The sequence below is a fragment of the Mirounga angustirostris genome, unplaced genomic scaffold (assembly GCF_029215605.1).
Source record: "Mirounga angustirostris isolate CCGP_5_RB_7025 unplaced genomic scaffold, mMirAng1.0.hap1 SCAF_4, whole genome shotgun sequence".
Lineage (NCBI taxonomy): Eukaryota > Metazoa > Chordata > Mammalia > Carnivora > Phocidae > Mirounga > Mirounga angustirostris.
Window position 1 is genome coordinate 95908657 of NW_026991712.1, and position 24474 is coordinate 95933130.

The 24474-nt window shown below is 38.4% G+C and overlaps 1 protein-coding gene across 11 annotated transcripts in view; it reads right to left on the bottom strand.

Annotated features, from left to right (window-relative positions):
- Positions 1–24474, bottom strand: part of LRIG2 (leucine rich repeats and immunoglobulin like domains 2) — an 84276-nt gene that overhangs the window by 27332 nt on the left and 32470 nt on the right. For 9 of the 11 annotated variants that reach the window (XR_010410783.1, XR_006794399.3, XM_064588619.1 and 6 more), the window contains 14 exons: positions 23775–23849; positions 23478–23612; positions 22826–22969; positions 22570–22713; positions 21795–21938; positions 21446–21589; positions 18629–18709; positions 17833–17904; positions 17626–17694; positions 12774–12937; positions 5688–6008; positions 4384–4665; positions 2126–2575; positions 1350–1499 (listed from right to left, as the gene is read on the bottom strand). Coding sequence is in view for 9 of the 11 variants with exons in the window: in XM_064588619.1 (XP_064444689.1) it covers positions 1350–1499; positions 2126–2575; positions 4384–4665; positions 5688–6008; positions 12774–12937; positions 17626–17694; positions 17833–17904; positions 18629–18709; positions 21446–21589; positions 21795–21938; positions 22570–22713; positions 22826–22969; positions 23478–23612; positions 23775–23849 (2375 nt within the window). In the remaining 2 variants the exon portion in view is untranslated. Of the gene's footprint in view, positions 1–1349; positions 1500–1756; positions 1869–2125; positions 2576–4383; positions 4666–5687; positions 6009–12773; positions 12938–17625; positions 17695–17832; positions 17905–18628; positions 18710–21445; positions 21590–21794; positions 21939–22569; positions 22714–22825; positions 22970–23477; positions 23613–23774; positions 23850–24474 lie in introns of those variants that run through there. The other 2 variants (XM_045896942.3, XM_045896939.3) reach the window with 2 other exon arrangements.

A 24474-nucleotide genomic window follows, 5' to 3' on the forward strand; every position in this document is an offset into this window, starting at 1 on the left:
TTTACAAAGCCCACATTACTTTCATGAGTCAAGGGATCAAGCAACACTCCTGGCTCAAAGTACCCCGAGAAAAAGCCTCTGATGGTCAAGAGTCCTGCCTGACACATGTGCATGTCTGGCAGAGGTAAAGTTTAATAATGAGCTCCCCAGACTGTTACATGCTTTGAAAACTGTTCAAAGAGAGAAAAGAGAGAGAAATAAAGAGCAAGTAACTTCTTGATCAAGCAACACTGTTAGAACTGGAAGTTAGTTTGGCCCAGAAAGCAGGGTTATTTCCCACCAATTCAAAGAGCAGAGGCATTTAAAGGTTCTTCTAAAAGCTAGAGGTACCCAAAATAAAATCCAATTTAGCGATTAAACAGATAAACCCTGTTAACGCTCAGCCTAAAAAAATCTCTGTACAAAGAGAAAAGGCCTTTCATTTGTATGGTACTTGAAGCACTACACCGATCTGTTGAAAGGATCTGTGAGAATCTTGAGAGAAGTCCTTTATAAAGTATCGTCTCTTTATTTTAAAAATGAGAAAGTTAAAGCTCCGATTTAAGTAACTTGTTCATGGTCCCAGAGCCGGAAACAGGAACTAGGAATCAAACCCAATTCTTCTATCCCTCAATTCACCTCCCCGAGTTCTGTCACTCCCTGAGGGAAGGGAGGAGTGGGGGAGAGAAGTAGCACTAGAAACTGGGTTCATTTAATTAGGGAACATTTTGTATCTCTCTGATTTCTCCAATGTATGCTGAGAATCACCACTGCCCTTTAAACTTCAGTGAACATCAACCTGTCCGCAGGAGACACAAACCTCCCCTGGATGTGGCCTAAAGAGTGCTCATGTCTTAAAAAGTTAAGACACCTCAAAAAAGTTTCTAGAGCACCTCCTTCTCATGATAATACTTCGGTTTGGGAGCCTTTGCTGGGTACGCCAATCTCTTGTTTTGAGATGTGTTTCTCCTGTCAGATGATTTTCTTCTCTGTTAAGATTTTGGTCAATTTCCACCCTATTTTGCACGGAGCCAAATGTTTTCACGGAGTATCTTGCTTTAAAATGCTGCCTCAAGTGGTGCCTGGGGGGCTCAGTCGTTAAGCGTCTGCCTTCGGCTCAGGTCATGATCCCAGGGTCCTGGGATCGAGCCCCGCATCGGGCTCCCTGCTCCGCGGGAAGCCTGCTTCTCCCTCTCCCCCTCCCCCTGCTTGTGTTCCCTCTCTCGCTGTGTCTCTGTCAAATAAATAAATAAAATCTTTACAAAATAAAAAAAAATGTTGCCTCAGGTTAATGGGGAAAACTACACATTGACAAATAAACTCAACAGAATAGGCTGAAATTGTAAGCATATACAACGAAGAGTCATTACCATCAGCGCCCTTGTGTAAATATCCATTGGCAGGAGGCATGAGTTGCTGATGACTGCCTGCCTCAGAGTTGCTGTAGCCTTCCTGTGGCTCCGACAGTGTTCCTTGGGAAGACAAGTAGCTGGGAATGTCTGCAGGCAGATTAAGCTCCTCTGTAAAAGACACATCTGTAACTCTCAAATAACGTTAGGCAACACTCAGAAGACTATTGTGCAAATGTGCTCCACTCTGATATATATACTGGCCAGGAAAATGGTATGTACCTAGGAACTCAACAAGTCTTAGAATTTCCCCCCCAAAACTCTTTCTTGCTAAAATTCTTTTCAAAGCCTCATTTTGAAAGTATTACTGAAAGAGGCGAAACCTAAAGTCTTAAAATCTTATCCATAGGAGTACTTTCACAGTCTACCTGACTGAGCCTCTTCTCTTTCAGAATTTCGGGGGACGGGGGGGTGAAAGGCCGATCCCAGTCAGAAGGGCTCCACTCTTCCCCCACAGAGAAGCTTGGATGGAAATGAGCCCTAAGGATTAAAGAAAGAAGGTGCACCTGTAACGTGTTTGTAAGAGCAAGGTTCTGGGGGAATGTCTACAAATTCTTAAAATTATTCATCAGAGAGGTTCCATTTTATCAAGGAAGGAGGACATTTTAACAAAAAAACTCTTCCTCCTACCACACATAAAGTATCAAAGCTCCACAGCTTTTAATATTTTACAATAAATTGTATACTACGCTCCTGACTCAAGTACAAGCCATAGGTGTTGACTGGGTACCACTCACCTGTGTTCGTGATACTATAGTCTTCATTCTTCCTTCTCATGTGGTAAATAACAATGACCCAGATCAAAGAGGTGCCCACAACACAGCAGACCACAACAATGATGACGATGCCAACTGTGGTCCAGCCATCATCTTCATGCCCAATGCTACTCTGGGAAGAGTCACAGTTGGGGGATGAAATGACATTCAGGTAAATGTGACCACGTTCTGTCCCAAGGGTGTTAGACATAATGCAGGTGTATTTCCCAGCATCTTCCAGGCCAGCATCGACAATGATGAGAAGCTGGTTGGCTGCAGCAAAGAAGTGCCGTTCTGTCACCAGCAGGGGCCCATCATCTTTGGTCCAGTTGAGGCGAGGGGCAGGACTCCCTCCAGCTATGCATTGTAATACCGCAGTTTCACCTCGCGTTACTGTCTTGTCCTCCAGCGGTCTGATAAATGAGGGTGTCTCTAACAGAAAGATGTATAAAAAATCATGTTAAACCATTTTATTTCTTAAATCCTACTGAATCAGATGAATGACGTGATGATGCAATACGTAAGCCCTTTCAGAGGCACCTGGGTGGCTCAGTGGGCTAAAGAGCCGACTCTGGATTACAGCTCAGGTCATGATCTCCGGGGCCTGGGATCAAGCCCTGTGTCAGGCGCCACACTCAGTGTGGAGTCTGCCTGAGATTCCCTCTCTCCCTCTTCCACCCCCTAAGATAAATAAAAAAACCCTTAGAAAAAAAAATAAGTAAACACTTTTATATACTTATGGGAAGATTAGAAGTTAGTGTTTCAGAAAAGCGAAAGCCTCAAAAATCTTATCTCACTAATTCTACCTTGGGCAAGCTATCCTAAGCAAGGAAGTCAAAGATTTATACACAAACAGGTTTATTATGAAACTAGTTGTAATTTTTAAAAATAAAGGAAAAAGATCTTTAAATCTAGCAGGAGAAGTTGTAAGTAAACCATAGTACAGGCACATGATATTTTCTGAAGACTTAATGACAGAGTAACCCTTGTGATATAATATTTAAGAGGATAAAAGTAGGTATACATAACTACATGAAAATGTGTTTTTAAAAAAGTCCAGAATATGCCAAAATCTTTAACAGTGTTTTAGTGACTTTCCCTTTTTCTAATTTTCTATATATCCTAAATTTTTAAAACTATATACTTATTTTTCTGATTACACAAGGAAATAACACAAACCAACAAACTTTTAAAAAACCTAACATCTAGGGGAATACAGAACTAGAAAGCAGAATCTGCCTTTGAGTTGAGTCCCATGAAGACAGGTATTCTCATAAGAAAAAAAAATAGGCTTGTCAGAGGAACTCTTTAGGGAAAAAACATTTTATTTTACCAGAACATAGGATCAAGAGGAGTACATTGGAAGGAGAACAGAAAATCTAACCAGAAGATGGTCATTTTTTGTGCATTAAATTTTTTTTTAAATAAACTAGGAAAAAAACAAATTGTCTTGAGTTGTCTGTGAAGCAGTATAAAACAACTGCAAACTCACTGCTGAATAGAAAAAACATATATGAACTGAAAACTCCAGAAGGCGATGTAACAGGATAAAGGGATTTGAATTTTCAATTCATGTGATAAAGATCTCTAATTCTGCCCTCACTACTTCCCCAGGTTTCCGTTATCTGATCCACTAATATCCTAGGCTGACATAACCCTGCATGTATTGGCAAAAAAAAGTGACAAAGATAGAAGGATCACAATTAAAATCTCAAACTTAGGGGCGCCTGGGTGGCTCAGATGGTTAAGCGTCTGCCTTCGGCTCGGGTCATGATCCCGGGGTCCTGGGATCGAGCCCCACATCGGGCTCCTGGCTCAGCCGGGAGTCTGCTTCTCCCTCTCCCTCTGCCTCTCCCACTGCTCATGCTCTCTCTCTCTGTATCTCGAATGAATAAATAAAATCTTTAAAAAAAAAAAAATCTCAAACTTAGACTTTTTTTTTTTTTTTTTTTTTTTGCCATTAAGACCAAAATAGACCCTTAATAAAAAGGCTCCAGGGTGCCTGGGTGGCTCAGTTGGTTAAGCGACTGCCTTCGGCTCAGGTCATGATCCTGGAGTCCCTGGATCGAGTCCCGCATCGGGCTCCCTGCTCGGCAGGGAGTCTGCTTCTCCCACTGACCCTCCCCTCTCTCATGTGCTCTCTCTCATTCTCTCTCTCTCAAATAAATAAATAAAAATCTTTAAAAAAAAAAAAAAAAAGGCTCCAACCAAAGCAGGGACCCATGGGGCAGTACACATACCTAATACTGTGAGTGAGGCATTTGCTGAGAGGCCTCCGGCTATATTTTGTGCCATGCAGCTATAGATTCCCATGTCTTCTATTTTCACGTTGGCAATGAAGAAGACATCATCCTCGGGCATGACATGCATGCGTCTTTCTCGAGCCGCAGGAAAGTCAGTGCCACCATCTTTCTGCCAGGAAATCTGAGGTGCAGGGTGCCCCTCTGCAGCACATTCTAATCTGGCCATGGCACCAGTGCGAATAGTGAGATCCATTGGCGTTTTCAGGAAAGATGGCATCTCTGTTTCAAGAAAGATCCCCAAAACAAAGTGGGTGGGGCGGTGGTAATACATACACACACACACACACACACTTATACACACATACACAAAGTACCAACTCGTAATATTCTATTTCTTTCAGAAGGCATGCTCTCTGGATTGACAGTAAATACAACTTCAGAGGCCATCTTTTCTCTTTGAACCTCAGAATACTTGGAGTACAGTGATAACTCTTCTAGAATGCATGACACGTCTACCTATCTCTCTGATGAGGACAGGAAAGGTAGAAGGCCACAAACCTTTCAGAACTCCGTACATTTATTACGACTCCCTTACTTAAGAGACTAAACGGTGCTTTCCAAACTAACATCTACAAAGCCGTCATGGCAAATGCATGCAAAAAGAAATTTATACCAAAAAATAAATAAAATACAGAATACAAAAAATTTATGCCTTCAAAAATCTCATGAAACAACCCAGAAGTAAGACACAAGTATATCCTTTGGTTGCACAAAACCTAAAATGTTTTAGTGATTCAATCCGATAGGTGATCAATTAATCAAACTTTTTGGAGAAGTTCTTTTTACAACCACAATGAAGAAGAGCATTAATAAATGATTCTGTGTGACCACACTTAGACAATGATCATGATCAGTGCACCCAGAAATGTCCTAAATACTCTGTTATTACAAAGCCCTGTGAACAGTGCCAGGAATACATTTCACAGTTTTCAGAACAGAATTATGGTTCTAGAAAGAATAGAGAATTTCAAAAGAATTTTTCCAAAAGCATAAGTAACAAGGAAAGCAGCCTATCTCCTGGGGCCATGGAATTCCCCCTTACCTCCAACCAAGGACCAATTAGGGACAGTAACTGGACAAAATGGTAACCCAGTCTATACATTATCACAACCCTAAAGACAAAACAGTAAAATCTCCCCTCAAATGTCAGGCTTAGCCTCATTTTCTTGGCCAAGAGGTTCAAAACCTGAACATGAAAAATCCTTCCAACTATAAAACTATCAGGGAGCAGAATTCCTTACCATTCACAGTCAGTTTGGCTTTCTGAGAATAATTAGAACCAAAGTGATTAGTAACGATGCACTGATATCTTCCTTCATCTGTGAAGTTCACATTGAAAAGATGTAAGACACTCGTATATTCTAGAGCTTCTCCAGCTTGCTGCTGATAACGAACAAAATTCTCGCTATCGATGTCATTCAGGATTTCACTGTCTTTGCGCCACACGGTAGACATGGGTGAATCACTGCTGCTCACTGCAGTGCACGTCAGAGTCACATTCGTGCCTCTAAGAGCGATTGTATTTTCAGGATGCATTTTTATCTGTGGCTTGAGAAAATCATCTAAGAGAAAAAAAATGGGGCAGGAGCCAAGTCATTTATTTATTTTTGCTTCTACAGATTTTGACACAAATAATGTAAAATTGCTTGTTCTGTTTATAAAACGGCATATTAAGATTCACAGAGACTACAGGGCTAGAATCCAATTCCTTTTTGTTGAAAGATATGGAAAATGAGGCCCAGAAGGGTCAAACAACTTGTTCAGAGACATGTAAGTTCCCAGCAAAGCCTGGACAGGAACCCAGGTTTTCAGACTTCAGGGTCTAGCATGTTTTCTACTATCACTCATGGTCTCTTATGCTTAGAATGTACTTCTTAAGTATTACCATTTACTGGGAAAAAAGAAAAACCTATATTCAAATTTCAAGACAACTTCTAATCCTATTAATTCCTGTGTATATGTAGAGGTTACATATATAAACATACATATTAATACCCATTATCTTTTCTGTGCCAATATAGAAAATGGGGATTATAAACTTATATTTTACAGGGTGGACCTATTAACAAAACATTATTTGCGAGCACCTGGGTAGCTCAGTTGGTTAAATGTCTGACTCTTGGTTTTGGCTCAGGTCATGATCCCAGGGTCCTGAGATTGGGCCCTGCATCAGGCTCTACACTCAGCACAGAGTCTGCTTGTCTCTCTCCCTCTGCTCCTCCCCGTACACACTCTCTCTCTCTGAAATAAATAAAATCTTTTTAAGAAAATAAAATAAAACATTATTTGAACATACTCTGTATGTGAGTAACTCTCACCTAAAATAGTGAGAAGTTCCAAACATGTTAAATGTCCAACTAAAGATAGGCTTAGGATTGGCTAATAAACTACAGATTCATAAATAATAGTATGTTATTTATATGTAAAAAAACAACATAAGTATTTTGTGGGCCTGAACTTCCAGGATACTTAAGTATCTTTAAGTAGATTATAAACACAGATCTGACAATATATGGGTATCTAAATGATCAGATACTAGTGATATGGAAGAAAATACGCTGATGTAAAAGTTCTACTACCTAAAGCTAGGAATCAGTTATTCTACTTTAAAGGAAATTTAAGTGTAAAGGAAAAATGCCCAAGCTGAGAAAGAACAATATAGATATATACTTGAAATTATGAGTACTGGAATCACGACAACTTTTCCATGACTGTCCCCCCTCCCCCCCAAAAAACTCTAAAACCCTGTCACCACTTTAGTCTTAAGAAACTGCATCAAAGGGGGCGCCTGGGTGGCTCAGTTGGTTAAGTGACTGCTTTCAGCTCAGGTCATGATCCTGGAGTCCCGGGATCGAGTCCCGCATCGGGCTCCCTGCTCAGCGGGGAGTCTGCTTCTCCCTCTGACCCTCTTCCCTCTCATGCTCTCTGTCTCTCATTCTCTCTCTCTCAAATAAATAAATAAAATCTTAAAAAAAAAAAAAAAAGAAACTGCATCAAAAATAGAAACAATGTGGGGCGCCTGGGTGGCTCAGGTGTTAGGCGTATGCCTTCAGCTCAGGTCGTGATCCCGGGGTCCTGGGATCTAGCTCCACACTGGGCTCCTTGCTCAGCCGGGAGCCTGCTTCTCCCTCTCCCACTCCCCCCACTTGTGTTCCCTCTCTAGCTGTCTCTCTGTGTCAAATAAATAAAATCTAAAAAAAAAAAAAAAAAATAGAAACAATGTGAAACTGGTACATTCATACATTGTTGGTGACAACATAAACAAGTGCTATCTTTCTGGAAAATGTAGTACTTTTTAAAAAGAAAATCTTTTTTTTTTTTTTTTAAGATTTTATTTTATTTATTTGACAGAGAGAGACACAGTGAGAGAGGGAACACAAGCAGGGGGAGTGGGAGAGGGAGAAGCAGGCTTCCCGCGGAGCAGGGAGCCCGATGCGGGGCTCGATCCCAGGACCCTGGGATCATGACCTGAGCCGAAGGCAGACGCTTAACGACTGAGCCACCCAGGCGCCCCAAAAAGAAAATCATTTTTGATTCAGGAATTTTACTGGATATCTATTCTAAGGCTAACAACCCTCTAAAGGGAAAGGCCTACATTCATAAAGATGCCATTATACTGACATTGAAAATGATCACTGAAGAACACACAGAGGAAAAAAACTGCTTATGATATATTAAGTCAAAGAATACAAAATTTAATCCACAATTACAAAATATAAAAATTTCAGAAAAGAACACAGAGAAATGGAAACAGATATGCTAGTTAGACAGCATTCTGGTTTAATTTTTTTTTAATTCTGTTAAGATAGTTAGTGTGTACCATGCATCTTTTCTGACCACAATGCTATGAAACTAGAAAGAAATCAACCACCAAAAAAATCTGGAAAAGAGCATAATATATGGAGGTTAAATAACATGCTATTAAACCACTGAATGGGTTGGGCTGCCTGGCTGGCTTGGTCGGTAGAGCATGTGGCTCTTGATCTCAGGGTTCTAAGTCCGAGCCCCATGTTAGGTGTAGACATTACTTAAAAATAAAATCTTTTTAAAGATTTATTTATTTGAGTATTTATTTGAGAGACAGTGAGTGCATGCAGGGGGTGGGGGATGGGGGTAGGGCAGAGGGAGAGAGAGAGAATCTTTCAGCAGACTAAGCACAGAGCGCAAAGCCCAATGTGGAACTTGATCTCAGGACTCTGAGATCATGACCTGAGCTGAAACCAAGAGTCAGAAACCTAACCAACTGTGACATCCAGGTGTCCCCCCAAAATAAAATCTTTAAAAAAATAAAACAATGAATGGGTCAACCAAGAAATCAAAGAAGAAATAAAAAATTACATGAAAACAAATGAAAATGAAAACAGAGTCCATTATCTTTGGGACACAAATAGTAGTTCTAAGAGGGAAGTTTACAGCAATACAGACTTATCTCAAGAAGCAAGAAAAATCTCAAACAACCTAACCTTACACCTAAAGGAGCCAGAAAAAGAAGAAAACCCCAACCCAGCAAAAGTAAGGAAATAATAAATATAAGAGCAGAAATAAATGACATAGAAACTAAAAAAACAACAGAACGGATCAATGAAACCAGGAGCTGGTTCTTTGAAAAGATCAAGAAAACTGATAAACCTCTAGGCAAGATTCATTAAAAAAAAAACGAGAAGGGACCCAAATAAATAAGATTACTAATGAAAGAAGAGAAATAACCAACACCATAGAAATATAAATAATTTTAACAGATTATGAAAACCTATATATCAACAAATTAGACAACTTATAAGAAATAAATTTCTGGAAAACCTACCAAAACTAAAGCAGGAAGAAATAAAAAATTTGAACAGACCAATTACCAGCAATGAAACTGAATCAATAATCAAAAAACAAAAGTCCAGGACCAGACGAATTCACAGGCGAATTCTACCAAACATTTAAAGAAGAGTGAATACCCATTCTTCTCAAACTATTCCAAAGAATACAAGAGGAAGGAAAACTTCCAAATTCATTCCATGAAGCCAATATCACCCTGATACCGAAACCAGATAAAGACACTACAAAAAAAGAGAGCAGGCCAATATCTCTTATGAATACAGATGCAAAAATCCTCAACAAAATATTAGCAAACCGAACCCAAGAAAACATTTTAAAAAATCATACACCGCAATCAACCGGGATTTACTCCTGGGATGCAAGTGTGGTTTAGTATGCACAAAACAATCAATGTGATGCATCCCATCAATAAGAGAAAGGATAGCAACCATATGATCATTTCAACCGATGCAGAAAAAGCATCTGACAAAATACAACATCCATTCATGATAAAAATCCTCTACAAAGTAGGTCTAGAGGGAACATATCTCAACATACTAAAGGCCTTATATGAAAAACCCACAGCCAACATCATACTCACTGGTGAAAAACTGAGAGCTTGTCCCCTAAGGTCAGGAACAAGACAAGGATGTCCATTCTCACCACTTTTATTCAACAGAGTAGTTACTAGAAGTCCTAAGCCACAGCAACCACACAACATAAATAAAAAGCATCTGTATAGGTAAGGAAAAAGTAAAACTTCCAATATTTGCAAATGACATGATATTATATATAGAAAACCCTAAAGACTCCACCAAAAAAAACCCAACTAGAACTGATAAATGAATTCAATAAGGTTGCAAGAAACAAAATCAACGTACAGGTATCTGTTGCATTTGTATACACTAATAATGAAATAGCAGAAAGTGAAATTAAGAAAACTATCCTCATGGGGCGCCTGGGTGGCTCAGTCGTTAAGCGTCTGCCTTCGGCTCGGGTCATGATCCCGGGGTCCTGGGATCGAGCCCCGCATCGGGCTCCCTGCTCCGCGGGGGGCCTGCTTCTCCCTCTCCCACTCCCCCTGCTTGTGTTCCCTCTGTCGCTGTGTCTCTCTCTGTCAAATAAATAAAATCTTTAAAAAAAAAAAGAAAACTATCCCATTCACAATTAAACCAAAACCAATAAAATATCTAGGAATAAATTTAACCAAAGAGGTAAAATACCTGTACTCTAAAACTATAAAACGTTGATGAAAGAAGTTAAAGATGATGCAAAGAAATGGAAAGACATTTCCACATTCATGGATTGGAAGAGCAAATATAGTTAAAATGTTTATGCCACCCAAAGCAATCTACACATTTACTGCAATCCCTGTATCAAAATACCAACAGCATTTTCACAGAACTAGAACAATCCTAAAATTTTTTTTTTTTTAAAGATTTTATTTATTTATTTGACAGAGAGAGACACAGCGAGAGACGGAACACAAGCAGGGGGAGTGGGAGAGGGAGAAGCAGGCTTCCAGCAGAGCAGGGAGCCCGATGCGGGGCTCGATCCCAGGACCCCGGGATCATGACCTGAGCCGAAGGCAGACGCTTAACGGCTGAGCCACCCAGGTGCCCCACAATCCTAAAATTTATATGGAACCACAAAAGACCTCGCGTAGCCAAAGCAATCTTGACAGAATAACAAAACTGGAGATATCACAATTACAGATTGCAAGTCATACTACAAAGTGGTAGTAGTTAATATGGCATAAAAACAGACACACAGCTCAACGGAATATAACAGAAAACCCAAAAATAAGCCCACAACTATATGGTCAATTAATCTTCAACAAAGGAGAAATGAATATAAAACTGGAAAAAGTCTCTTCAACAAATGGTGCTGGGACTACTGGTCAGCTACATGTGAAAGAATGAAACTGGATCACTTTCTTACACCATCCACAAACAAACTCAGAATGGATTAAAGACCTAAATGTGAGACCTGAAACCATAAAAATCCTAGAAGAGAACAGAGGCAGTAATTTCTGACATCAGCTGTAGCAACATTTTTCTAGGTATGTCTCCTGAGCCAAGAGAAACAAAAGCAAAAATAAACTACTGGGACTACACCAATATAAAAAATTTCTGCACAGGGACGCTTGTGTGGCTCAGTCAGTTAAGTGTCTGCCTTTGGCTCAGGTCATGATCTCAGGGTCCTGGGACCAAGTCCTGCATCAGGCTCCTTGCTCCGTGGGGAACCTGCTTCTCCCTTTCCCCCTGCCTGCCGCTCCCCCTGCTTGTGTGCACGTTCTTGTTCTCTAATAAATAAAAAAAATAAAATCTAACAAAAAAAAAGAATTCTGCACAGCAAAGGAAACAACCAACAAAACTAAAAGGCAACCTGCAGAATGGGAGACGATATTTCCAAATGACATATCCAATAAAGGGTTAATATCCAAAATATATAAAGAACTGATACAGCACAATACGCCAAAACAAATAATCCAATTTAAAAATGGGCAGGGGTGCCTAGGTAGCCCAGTCAGTTGAGCATCTGACTCTTGGTTTCGGCTCAAGTCATGATCTCAGGGTCGTGAGATCAAGCCCCGGATTGGTCTGTACATTCAGCGCAGAGTCTGCTTGAGATTCTCTCTCCCTCTGCCCCTCCCACTCATGCACTCTCTCTCTAAAGTAAATAAATAATATCTTTAAAAAAAAAAAAAATAGGCATAAGACATGAACAGACATTTCTCCAAAAAAGACAGATGGCCAAAAGACAAATGAAAAGATGCTCAACAGCACTCATCATCAGGGAAATGCAAATCATAACCACAATGAGATATCACCCCTACGTGTGTCAGAATGGCTAAAATAAAAAACACAAGAAACAAGTGTTGGTGAAGACGTGGAAAAAAGGAACCCTCCTGCATTGCTGGTGGGAATGCAAACTGATGCAGCCATTGTGGAAAACAGTATGGAGGTTCCTAAAAAAATTAAAAATAGAACTACCCTACAATCCAGGTACCAAAGTACCCGAAGAATACAAAAACAGGAACTGAAAGAGATACATGGACCCCTATGTTTATTACAGCATTATTTACAATAGTCAAATTATGGAAGTAGCCCAAATGTCCATTTATAGATGAATGGATAAAGATGTGGTATATACATAAAATGGAATATTATTCAGCCGTAAAAAAGAAAGAGATGTTACCATCTGCAATTACATGGATGGAGCTAGAAAGTATAATGCTAAATGAAATGAGTCAGACAGCGAAAGACAAGTATCATAAGATTTCACTGATATGTGGAATTTAAGAAACAAAACAAACGAGCAAAGGAAAAAAGAGAGAGAGAGACAAACCAAGAAATGACTCTTAGCCATAAAGAACAAACTGATGGTTACCAGGAGGGAGGTGGGTGGGAGGAGGTGATGGAGATTGAAGAGTACACTTATCATGATGAAAAAATAATAATAAAATGATTTTAAAAAGACAATGTGTAGTATACAGAATTTTAGAACAAAATACAAACCACAGACAAAATCTTTCAGGTCCACGTTCAGGATGCTCTGCCCTGCTAGCCATTCAGGGTGTGCACAGCTTACATTCACAGAATGCTGGAAGTTATTATCAACCAGCCACTGAAGCAACCACTTCAAATGGCAGTCACAGAGTAAACTGCTTGTGTTCAGAATCCTGCAGAAGCCAAGAAGAAAAGAAATACCGTTTACTTTTCATTCTGCTTCTTCACCATTAAAAGCCTGCTGCACACCCATGCATTTTTCTCTCCAAAAAATGTTCAACCTGAATCAAACTACAAGACAAATTCAGACCGCCAGCCTCAATTCCTCAAATATTTCAGTGTCATCCAAAACATTAAGAAAAGGGGCAAAACAAGGGTAAGGGACCTATTTTAGATTAAAGGAGACTAGACTCATTACCAAATGCAGTGCATCACTCTTGATTGGAAGGAATATCTACAAAGAACATTTTTTGACATTGGGGATATCTGAGTATGGACTCCATGTCAGGTAATATTATTTTATCAATGTTAATTTAATTGAATGAGATAATAGTGGTTATATGTAGGAAAACACCCTTGTTCTTGGGAAATACATGCTGAGATATTTAGGGGCAAAGTGTCATGATGCCTGCAACTTACTATCAAATGGCTAAGCAAAGTAGTAGTGTATGTGGAGAGAAAAGAGAGAGATAGAAAGAGATGGAGAGGGAGAGAGAGACGGGAGGAAGGGAGAGACAGAGCACAAATTTAGCAAAAAGTTAACAAGCAGTAAATCTAGGTAAAGGGAATGTGGACGTTAACTGTACCTTCCTTTCAATTTTGAAGTTTAAAATTTTTCCCAGAAAAGTTTGGGGGAAAGCTTACCATATACATTGCAGCATAGAGACATGTTTGTTGTGGAGAAGATATTTTCCACAAGAATATTCCACAATAATTCCATAAGAATTATTTTCAAATTATTTCATTACAATTACAAAAACATTTCAGTCCTGTGGCAATGTGTACTGCTTAACTTAAACTAGGAACCAGTGAAATTTTATTTGTTGTCTACGATAGGGCTATAAAACATATCGGAAAAATCAGATAGGTTTTCTCCTAATGACCCCATGAATGTCCCATCCACCTGGAAGTAGCAAAAGCAAAGATTTTGAGAACATTTTAACTTGCTTTGTGTGCATCACCAAAATCCTCATCTAGTTTTTAAGTATCTAAAATCTGATTCCAAAGAAGTTTCAGTCTTCAATGGTATCTCAAAAGCCTTATTTGACTAAGGGTTATTTTAATTAATCAGACCAAAAGTTACCTTTTGCATTTAAGAATTCTTAGGTTATATTCATTCACTGATAGACAAATATTTGAGTCTACTATATGCGAGACACTGTTCTAGGCCGTGGTGATATGGGCCTCACAGAACTTACACATTCATTAGAGCCAAGCAATAAACAAATAAAGGCAAAGTACAATGTCAGAAAGTAAGTGTTATCAAGAAAAACAAAGCTAAGCAAAGATACAGAGAGGGCAGCTACTAGTTTAGATAAAGTGGTCAGGGAAAGATTCTTTGAAGAGATGGCATTTGGGCAAAGACCTGAAAGGAGTGAGAGAGCAAATTCCACAAAGACCTGAGGTAAGAGTGTCGCATACATAGGAAACTGTATGCAAAGGCCCTGAGGCAGACACGCCCAGGGTGCTTGAGGAAAAGCAAGGAGGCCACTGAGGCTAGAGCACACTGAGGGAGGGGACATGGGGGGGGGCGGGCAGTGACAGGAACGAGGTCAAGGAGCTGGGCAGGGAAGACCAGGCCATGCAGATGCTTTACAAACTAAGAAGAGAACTTGAAGTATTTTCTCCGTGTGTGTGAAGGAAGCCATTGGAAGGTTAAGAATAGAGGAGTGATGTGGTCTGATTTATGCTGTCTTAGGTATAAGCTGGACTCACGAGACATGGACTTAATCCTAATTCTGCTACTTACCTTAGGCAAAATACTTAATGTCTCCAAAATCTCAGTTTCTATTTCTGGAAAATGGGTTTGAGAATGCCTACCTCAAAAAAATTTAAATAAAGCCTTTAGCACAGTGCCTGGACACAGATACCACTGAATTCACATTACTTCCCTTTACTTCTGCTTCTTTTGCATCTTTCTATCCTCACATGCTAACCAATCGGCCCCCAAGGACCTCATAGAATACCCTGCATTCTCTCGAAAAGTGTGTGGACAGATATACACCAAAATATTAATAGTGGTTGTCTCTGAGTAGTGGGGATCTGGGGACTTGCTCTCCTTCTTGCTTTAACTATATGTTTTCTAATGTTTCTACCATGATTATTTAAGTTTAATGCAAAATATTTTTAAATTTACATACAACTTTCCCATCTCCCCCCCAATATTTATGAAAAGCACTGTGAAGGATACCAGAACGCATAAGGATATATTTTAATAAATCTTGATGTAATAACAGTATTGTAAATATGACTTCGATTTAAAGTAAACCAAAAGCAATCACAATTTCTCAGTAAAAAAAGGTGTGTTAGAGGGCGCCTAGGTGGCTCAGTTGGTTAAGCGACTGCCTTCGGCTCAGGTCATGATCCCGGAGTCCCAGGATCGAGTCCCGCATCGGGCTCCCTGCTCAGCGGGGAGCCTGCTTCTCCCTCTGACCCTCCCCCCTCTCATGTACTCTCTCTCTCTCATTCTCGCTCTCTCAAATAAATAATCTTTAAAAAAAAAAAAAAAAGGTGTGTTAGAGTTTCCTCCATTAGCAGTTTGTTCAAACCAATTCTCAAATTACCAAATGACTGAAGACTGAAACTATACTATTTGCTTTCACCTACTACCTAAATTACATTTTACACTTAGCTCTTCTCATAAGCATTAAAACTTTATTGGTGGCCCTCAGATTATCATGGGCAAAAAAAGGGTAATACTGATATGCACTAAGATGTGCCCTTAAAAGTTAAACTGAGGGTTGCTGGAGGGGAGGGGGATGGGGTAGCTGGGTGCTGGGCATTAAGGAGGGCATGTAATGTAATGAGCACTACGTATAAGACTGATGAATCACTAACCTGAACCTCTGAAACCAATAATACATTATTTTATGTTAATTAATTAAATTTAAATTTTAAAAAAAGTTAAGCCCAGGAGAAATAACTCAAAATATCTTGACGCCCCCCACCCCAAAAAAGAGCCACTTAAAAGTCTGGCAGAAAATAACTGATTCCCATAACATTTTTATTTTATTAATATTAGTTATTCAACTTTCACTATGTGCCAGCCTCTATGCTGAGCATCTTCTCAAAACCTTCCAAAGTTTCCTAATGTATTTAGAGGAAAAAAAAAATCCAAAGTCCTCATGACTCATTAGGTCCTAGGTGGTCTGGTTCCTGCTTAACTCTCTGACCTCACCTCCTAACCCCCTTTCCTCTTGCTCTCTTCCAGCCACACTGATGTCTTCGCTGTCCTTCAAGCATAAGAAGCAAGCTCCTACCTCAGGGCCTTTTCACTTGTTTTCTGTGCCTGGAATGCTCTTCACCCAGTATTGAATGCTTTGCCCCTAAGGTCCAGACTCAAATGCTATTATCTTCAAAAAAAAAAAAAGCCTTCCCTCACTACTTTATCCAAAATAGCAATCCCAGCCACTCTCCACACCTGTGACCCACCTTTATTTTCCTCCAGAATTCTTATTACCTGATGAGATATTATATATCTACTAATTTATTCTTTAACTTCATTACTAGAATTTATTGTAATATGCTATGAGGATAAAGATTTTGTCTTGTTCACTACTGTGTTTTTAGCATCTAGGACAGTACCTTACGTAGCAGAGGATAATAAATATTTCTTGAATAAACAAATTATCTAGTTTTATCCTCACATAACTCTGAAGGAGGTACAACTTCCATTTTGAGAAGGGAAATTGAGTCTTAGACTAAATTTCCCCAGTGTCACATAGCTGTAAAGAATGGAGCAGAAATTTGAAATCTAGGCAGTATGAACTCACAAACTTCTAGTGCATCTCAAACTACTTGTGATGAAGGACCAGTTTTATAATTTCCAATCTGTTGTAGATTAATACTTCTATAAAATTCAACAGAAGTGTCACAATAATGTCAAATTGTTCTAAAAGTTTCTAAATGCTTACTATGAATTTCTCTCCTTATCTCATCATGAACCAGTTCTGGTCCACAGTCCGTCCTTTGAGTGGCTTTTAAGCAAGGCGAGATCAACTGTTTTAGTCCACTGATTCTTAACACTGGCTCAATATTCAAATCACCAGAGTATAAAATTAATACCAATGCCCAACTAACCACCCCTCCCCCTGGGAAATCTCTAAAACAGTAACAGCAATTTTTTAAAAATCATGAATATGTGTTTTTCTAATACAACTATTTAACAGTGTTTGACCATTTTAGTAATTTGAAAAAACAGATTAGAGACATTCCCTCTGATGATACTGAAACTGCTAAATTATCTCCAACAAATTACCTAATACCTTAACTGTAATCCACCCTAAGGTTCCCATCTAAGGAGACTGGGAACACATTTTCCCAATAATCCAAAAATAAACGGGGGGGGGGGGGGGGGGAAGGAACAGGATATACTTAAAGCACAAGGAGCCATGCTAAGGTCTCTTTAACTGTAAGCACAGGCAAAACAGAGGGTCGTGGTGCCACAAACTCTAGGCTTTTCAATCTTGGGTTATTTTAAAATTATATCCAGCCACTAAAATAACTGAATATTAACATTTCTTTTTTTCCTGCCTATACTGTGTGTTTTTGGAAACACATGGGTCACATTTATCACACTTAAAGCACAAGCATGGATAATGATCTAATGACTGGTGACAAAAAAAAAACTTAAGTTACGTACAGTTCTTTCAAGCGAGTCTGAGAAAAAGCATTTTCTTGGATAGACATTATAGCATTGTTGTTCAAATCGCTGAAATGAAGAGAAATGAAACATTACCGGTCACCATTTCTACAATTAAATTATATAAACACTTTAAATGGTCATGAGAACCTCTGCTAATAGCAAAGATTATTTATATACTGAGCAAAATGGATGCAAAATACTTACAGATGCTCAAGGGATTCAAGACCAATGAATGCTTTCTTTGTAATTGACTTAATTTGATTTCCTTGTAAGATTCTGAAATACAAACAGACCTTTCTAATAAAGCTCTCCACTAAGCAAAATTTAATTCATTAAATCAAACATTTACCTATAAAAAGTGAAAATAAGTTTAACATGGATTTTTTAAGAAAGCTGTGAACCTTTATTACCAACCAATGCAAAGCACAGAATGAAGGCCTCTATTAAGAGGCTGGAGCTCAACAAGGTGCCTGTGAATAGCCATGCGGACCGGTGATGCACTGCTAGATTTCATATGAGAAATTGGATTAGAGTCCCAATCTCTCCCTTCTTAGCAAAAGATCAGGTCAAAGAAATTCAGACAAGTGTGAAGCTTTGGAGAAATTCTCAGGTGAGAAGATCTAACATCTTACTTGAGAGAATTCCTCTCTTTCTAGATAAACTGTCCATAAATCTCATATGATTAAAAAGAATACTGGTTCAACTCTGGTTTCTCCGTGCATTTCTTTTACGTGAATAGAAATTCTAGTTCTATGAATAACCTCTTGGAGTACCCATAGGAAAGCCCTTTCAATAGAAAGTGTCCCACCACTAAATAAATTTAAAAAATTTAAAGCCACTGTGATAAACAAAAAACTTAATAAACAAAAAGCTTCCTCCTTTAGTGGGTGAATCAAAAGGGTGACTTTCCAGCCATAGCAAAAAGACATAATCCAATCACATTTACAATTGGTTCCTGAAAATACACATATAGGCATACAAAAATATTATAAATACATACAATTTAGTGAGACTTGTAAGTCCAGCAAAAGCTTCACTAGCATCTTCTATGGCCCATGAAATTTCATTGTTTCTTAAGTTTCTACAAAAATGTCAGAGAAAGACAGGTTATGTTAGTTAAAAATGACCATGATAGCACAGGATATCATCCTGGTAATGGCATGCTAATTTTCATCCTTATTTTAACAGTTATTTATGAAGATGATTCGATTCTTCTTTTTAAAGAGTATCTGCAATAAGCAAATAAGAACTGATTCTCATAAGCAAAGAATTAAGCTGGCCTTGATAAATAAATTAAGCAACCTGCTAAGAGTATTAACCTTCCTACCTAATAGCCCCTAATTTTGTTAGCATATTAAAAATTATAGTCATGGTCCTGCAAAAAGCGGGATTTCAAGACGCAAGGGATATGGCTTACAAATGTGATTTTATACTAATGGGATTTCTGGGTGACCCAAGCCTTCCCGTGGGCCCTTAAGCCTAAAATGGCTAACAAAGAATAATGTCAGTATAAAGCTTCACAGTTTGACAGCAATTAAACACACCCCCCTGGGAAGCAAGACCGATACACCCATGCACTAGAGTGATCACTCTGCTATTTTTAAAAGGAAAAGTATGGATCTTTTAAAATCCACTGCTGCATTCTCAGAGGAAATGCAGTTGCACCACACAGTGTCCTGCTGGAAGAAGTATCAGTTATAGATATTTAATCACTTTTGCTTAAGTCATCTCATAATAAAACACAAAGCTCTTTTATTAATATATTTTTAGGTTATGTAACAGTAAAGAGATAAGAGATCACTCTTCCCCTTTATCTGTATCTTTACTTGAAGTGAAAGCTAACAGGTTCATTTCCTTTTACTAAGGAATAAACATTGAAACAACTCAACATTCCAAGATTTTCCCCCCTCCTCCAGAGTATAGCATAAATAGAACTCACTGACCAACAGGAGTTAAGAAGTATATATTCTAGCAGGAGTATTGGCCTAAAGCCAGAATTTTTCAGATCTTATCCTAATTCTGCCTTAACCATCTCTGTGGCATTAGACCATCATTAATTTCTGCAATCACTTTCCTAAACGTTAATACTAAAAGTAATAATCTGTGGTATACTGAAAGAAACTGCTTGCCATTCTTTGAACTGCCAAAAGGCTGCAGCTGCATTTGATATAAATTCCTGGGTTTGAACTGTTCTAGGTTTCTAATAATGTAGGAAAAAAAAATCACTTTTAATTTTTCAAGGCCAAATCTGAAGGAAGACTACCTCATTAAGTTAAAAAAAAAAAAAAAAATCACACACACTTGTGCAGGTATACATACCTTCACAAAATTATCATGCTTTCCTTCTCACTGATGGCTAGGTCCCAAAGTTGGGAGCCTGCCTCTTTTCTGAGACCATTTATCAACTCTGAGCCTGATGACCAAAAAGTCCCCTATTCAGGACCCTTAAGAATCTACAAATTCTACTAACTAGCCTTTTTCTCTTATTCTGCTCTATGTTTGAAATCACTATATTTCATTAAAATACTTCTTCATTCAATTATGTTTCATGACAAGGGTAAAACATCCAACTTACAGGACCCCAGAATTTTAGAGTTGATATTGCCTGTAGCAACCATTTACTCCTATATCCATCCTCTGCTGGGGGAAGACACACACAAAATGACACTCAGGGAAGGTTAAGTGATCCTGTTCATCTGGCAGTATGGTAAGAAGCACATAAGCTTTGGCGTCAAACAGACCTACTCCTGGCTCAAACATTTACAAGCTGTGTGACTTTATCCTGAATGTGCCTGTTTTGTCTGATCTCTGAAACTTAAACAGAGTCAGGCCTGGTCAGTACTTGGATGAAAGACCAGCTGGGAATACAAGTTGTGTAACTTTAAACAATCATTTTAATCTCTCTGAACCTCAGCCTCCTGATATGGAAAAGAGCAAAAATATCCTAGCATTCTGAAAGCACCTAACACACATCAGATCATTGATAAATATAAGTCTTTTCTGTTCTAAGTCATGCAGCAAATTAGCAACAATGAACAGCGCTCCTGGGGCACCTGGGTGGCTCAGTCGTTAAGCATCTGCCTTCGGCTCAGGTCATGATCCCAGGATCCTGGGATCGAGCCCCGCATCGGGCTCCCTGCTCTGCGGGAAGCCTGCTTCTCACTCTCCCCTCCCTCTGCTTGTGTTCCCTCTCTCGCTGTGTCTCTCTCTGTCAAATAAATTAAATCTAAAAAAAAGAAAAGAACAGCGCTCCTGCCAGAGCTGCTCCCACTACACATCCTGTATCCTGCTGAATGAGAAGTAGCGGTTTTCTGATAGTAGTTCAAGGTCAGAGGAACAAGAAAATATGCATTCTTGACTAGCAACTGTGTTTTATTCCACAGTAACTGGCACAGTAAGAGATGCTTTGTTTATTTGATTAAATTCAGAATTAAAGTACAAATTGAACTGGCTAAAGATAAATAAGATTTATGTGCGGGGATAGAGACAAATAAGACTGTCTTGCCCCAAAGTATAAGATAGAAGAAGAACTGCAAAATATTAACATAAACGTAAATGTGTAGCTTGATTAGCAGTTTTAATTTGCTTTACTATTTTTTTTTTAAAGATTGTATTTATTTATTAGAGAGAGAGAGAACGAGCGAGGGGAGGGGCAGAGGGACAAGCAGACTCCCTGCTGAGCGGGGAGCCCAATGCAGGGCTCGATCCCAGGACCCTGAGATCATGAGCAGAGCCGAGGTTAGACACTTAACCAACTGAGCACTCAGGTGCCCTTATTTACTTTACTGTTTTTAAAAAAAAGGACAGATGTACTTACAGTGTCTGAAGATTGGAAAGAAACCTAAATACACCATCAGCAATGTGAGTGACTCTGTTGTCCCCTAAATTCAGTCTCTCCAGTAAGCTCAGACCCACAAAGGCAGATTCATCCAAGCGGGTCAACTGGTTATAGGACAAATCACTAAAAACAGGAAACATGGAAGGTAAGGAATTCATTGTATTTTAATTCAACTTTCCTATTCTCATTCTATTTACATGTTAAATTTAGAGTTTTCAACAAACTTCTAATAAAGAGGGATGTTAGATCTCATTATTGGCTATGACAGTGATTTATTCCAACCTACTCTGGTCTCCCAGCCGCCATGGAAATGCCAGCCAACACTCACAGTTCAGATAGTCTTTGGCAGAACTCCCATGCATCAGGGCTGATTCTTTCAACAGCGTTCTGGCTCACAGAGAGCTGTTGTAACATTCGCAAGCCATACAACCACCCCTTGTTCACTTCTGTAAGGTTATTATGCTCCAGTTCTCTGCAGAATTAGAGAAAGAAAGGAGAAAATAGGCTTCCAAACAAGGCATTGCAACAAGAAGATTCCAAAACTCTTCATGAGGTCTTGCTCAGAGAGGCATATACTTTCACTCAATACAAGTGAGCCAACAAATTCTATCCAGTAAGTATACTCTACTTAAAATTTATTGCTAGAAGGTAGTAAGACTGTCTAAAACATCAGATCTATAAAATCAACACACTAAGAAGTTTGATGTACCTGTTTGAGGTAAATCCTGATAATTTTCATCAGCTCCAAACATTAAGAAAATATAAGATTTTTAGACAAAATGTTTTGTTTTGTTTTTTAAGTAGGCTCCATGCCCAGTGTGAGGCCCAACGTAGGGCTTGAACTCATGACCCTGAGATCAAGAGTCAGATGATTAACTGAGCCACCCAGGCGCCCCTACACAAAATGTTTGTAAGAATGATAAAAAAAATACCAGTTTGATAACAAAGCTTAAAGAGCTTTGTATACACTTATTTCACATCAGAGAAGGGAGAAAGAACTAATGTACTTGCATATAATTAAATCAACTACCCTAGCCGTTTGGCACTAAGTCCCAGGCTGACCCCTTTCCTAACAATATTCTATTCTAGTTCATAGTACTTACAATTCTTCCATGTTATCCAAGCCAAAAAAAGCTCCATCCTTAAGTTTGCTAATACCATTCCGCTGCATCTTCAAAGATCTTAAGGAGTCAAGCCCTTGGAATGTCAGACCTTCCACCACTTTAATCCTATTTCTTTTAAGTTCCCTTTAACAAAAGTAGTTTTCCAGTCAGACATTTGCTGATTTGCTCTAATAATAATTAAAATAATTTAAAAGAAAAAACAATCTTCTTAAAATCCATCTATTTAGTTACTCACAAGAACTGGAGGTGAGGTAGCTTGAAAATCTTGGGTGGAATCATGCTGATTCTGTTCCTGTTTAACTTTACCACTAGTAAGGAACTGGATAAATTATCAAAGCAACCAGCCTCCAAGATGGTTATCCTATTATTACTCAAATTTCTAAAATGAACAAGATAACAAAAAAATTTAGTGAAACAAAATATTCTACCACCTGACAGCTACCCCAAAGGCTATGAGTGAGCCCAGCTCTACCACTTAGCAACTATACCCAACTTTACAAATCATTGAACTGCTCTGTTTCTTCAACTACAAAATAAGGATAATACCTACTTCATTTAGGTTCAAACAGTAAGTATGAATATGCTTTGAAAAACACTAGCACACATGCTGATTATCATTATATAGGATAAGCCACTGTTTTAACAAACCAATCCTATTTACGTTTTACAAAACTGTTAGTAAAACACACCCAGAATTAAACCTCAAAAATTACCCTGGATACTTAATATTTTCTGACAATAGGAGAGAAAAAACAACCCAAAAAACTGACCCCAGATTTGCTTCTCATAAGCATATCAAAATCACAATAAATAACAGAGATTTCTGGGAAGATAAGTATCAATAAATAAACATACACTTTAAAATAAATCTAGTTTAAACTACTTACAGGTATTTAAGCTGCATTCGAGGAAATGAAGATGTCTTGATTTCTGATATTGTATTTGAACTGAGATCTAAATTCTCGAGGGCAGGGTAAAACTGAAACGCTTCTGCGTTTATTTCTGGGATTATATTATGGACTCTAAAAAAAAAAAAGACTGTAATGAAGCTACTGCCAGAGACCCACCCCAGGCCATGAGGATGTTAAATAATTAGGATCAACAATAAGGGTACCAAAAACAAAAATTAAATTTAAAAACTGTACTATTCATAATTTAAAAGATATGAAATCTGATTTACTTACAGTGAGAGTAGAGTAATATTAGAGGTTGGTTCTCCAAAATATGGGATTTCTGTTAGCTCATTATAATTCATTTTCCTAGGCAAAGGGGAAAAACAGATTTCAAAGTTTAGAGGGGGAAATGTTGCCTCTTGAGTTCTGGTTTCTGGCTAATAATTATTCTTTAGGATAGGTGCCAAATTTGAAAAAGGCAGATGACTCAGAATGAATTAGACTAAATGCATTATACTGAGAAATTAAAGATTTTAATAAGAAATGTTTTTTCATGATGTAGATCTATGATTGATAACACTATTTTGCACATCAAGTATCTTTAATCTCAGCAATGTTCTTGAATAGTTTGCTTTCTGACAGCTAATTTCAGTCCTTCTTAAAGAAGAAATAATTAACCTATCCATATCTCCTTATACATTTATAGTAAATAAGATAAAAAATTATAAATCAAGTAAATTTTTAAAATACACACACACATATATTTTTTAAGTTATTCAAAGTTAGAGAGGGTTGTTTGAATCCAACAGATGAATCTGCCTGAGAGATGGAACCTATCATTAATTTTACAGATGACATGATATATCACCCTCTGATCCTAGCAGCTCTTTAAACATAATGTCTCCAATGTTTTAGTAGCAAATCTAATATAATCACATTTCATTAACATGGTTTTCAATCACTAAACAACCTCAATAACCTAGACTACAGA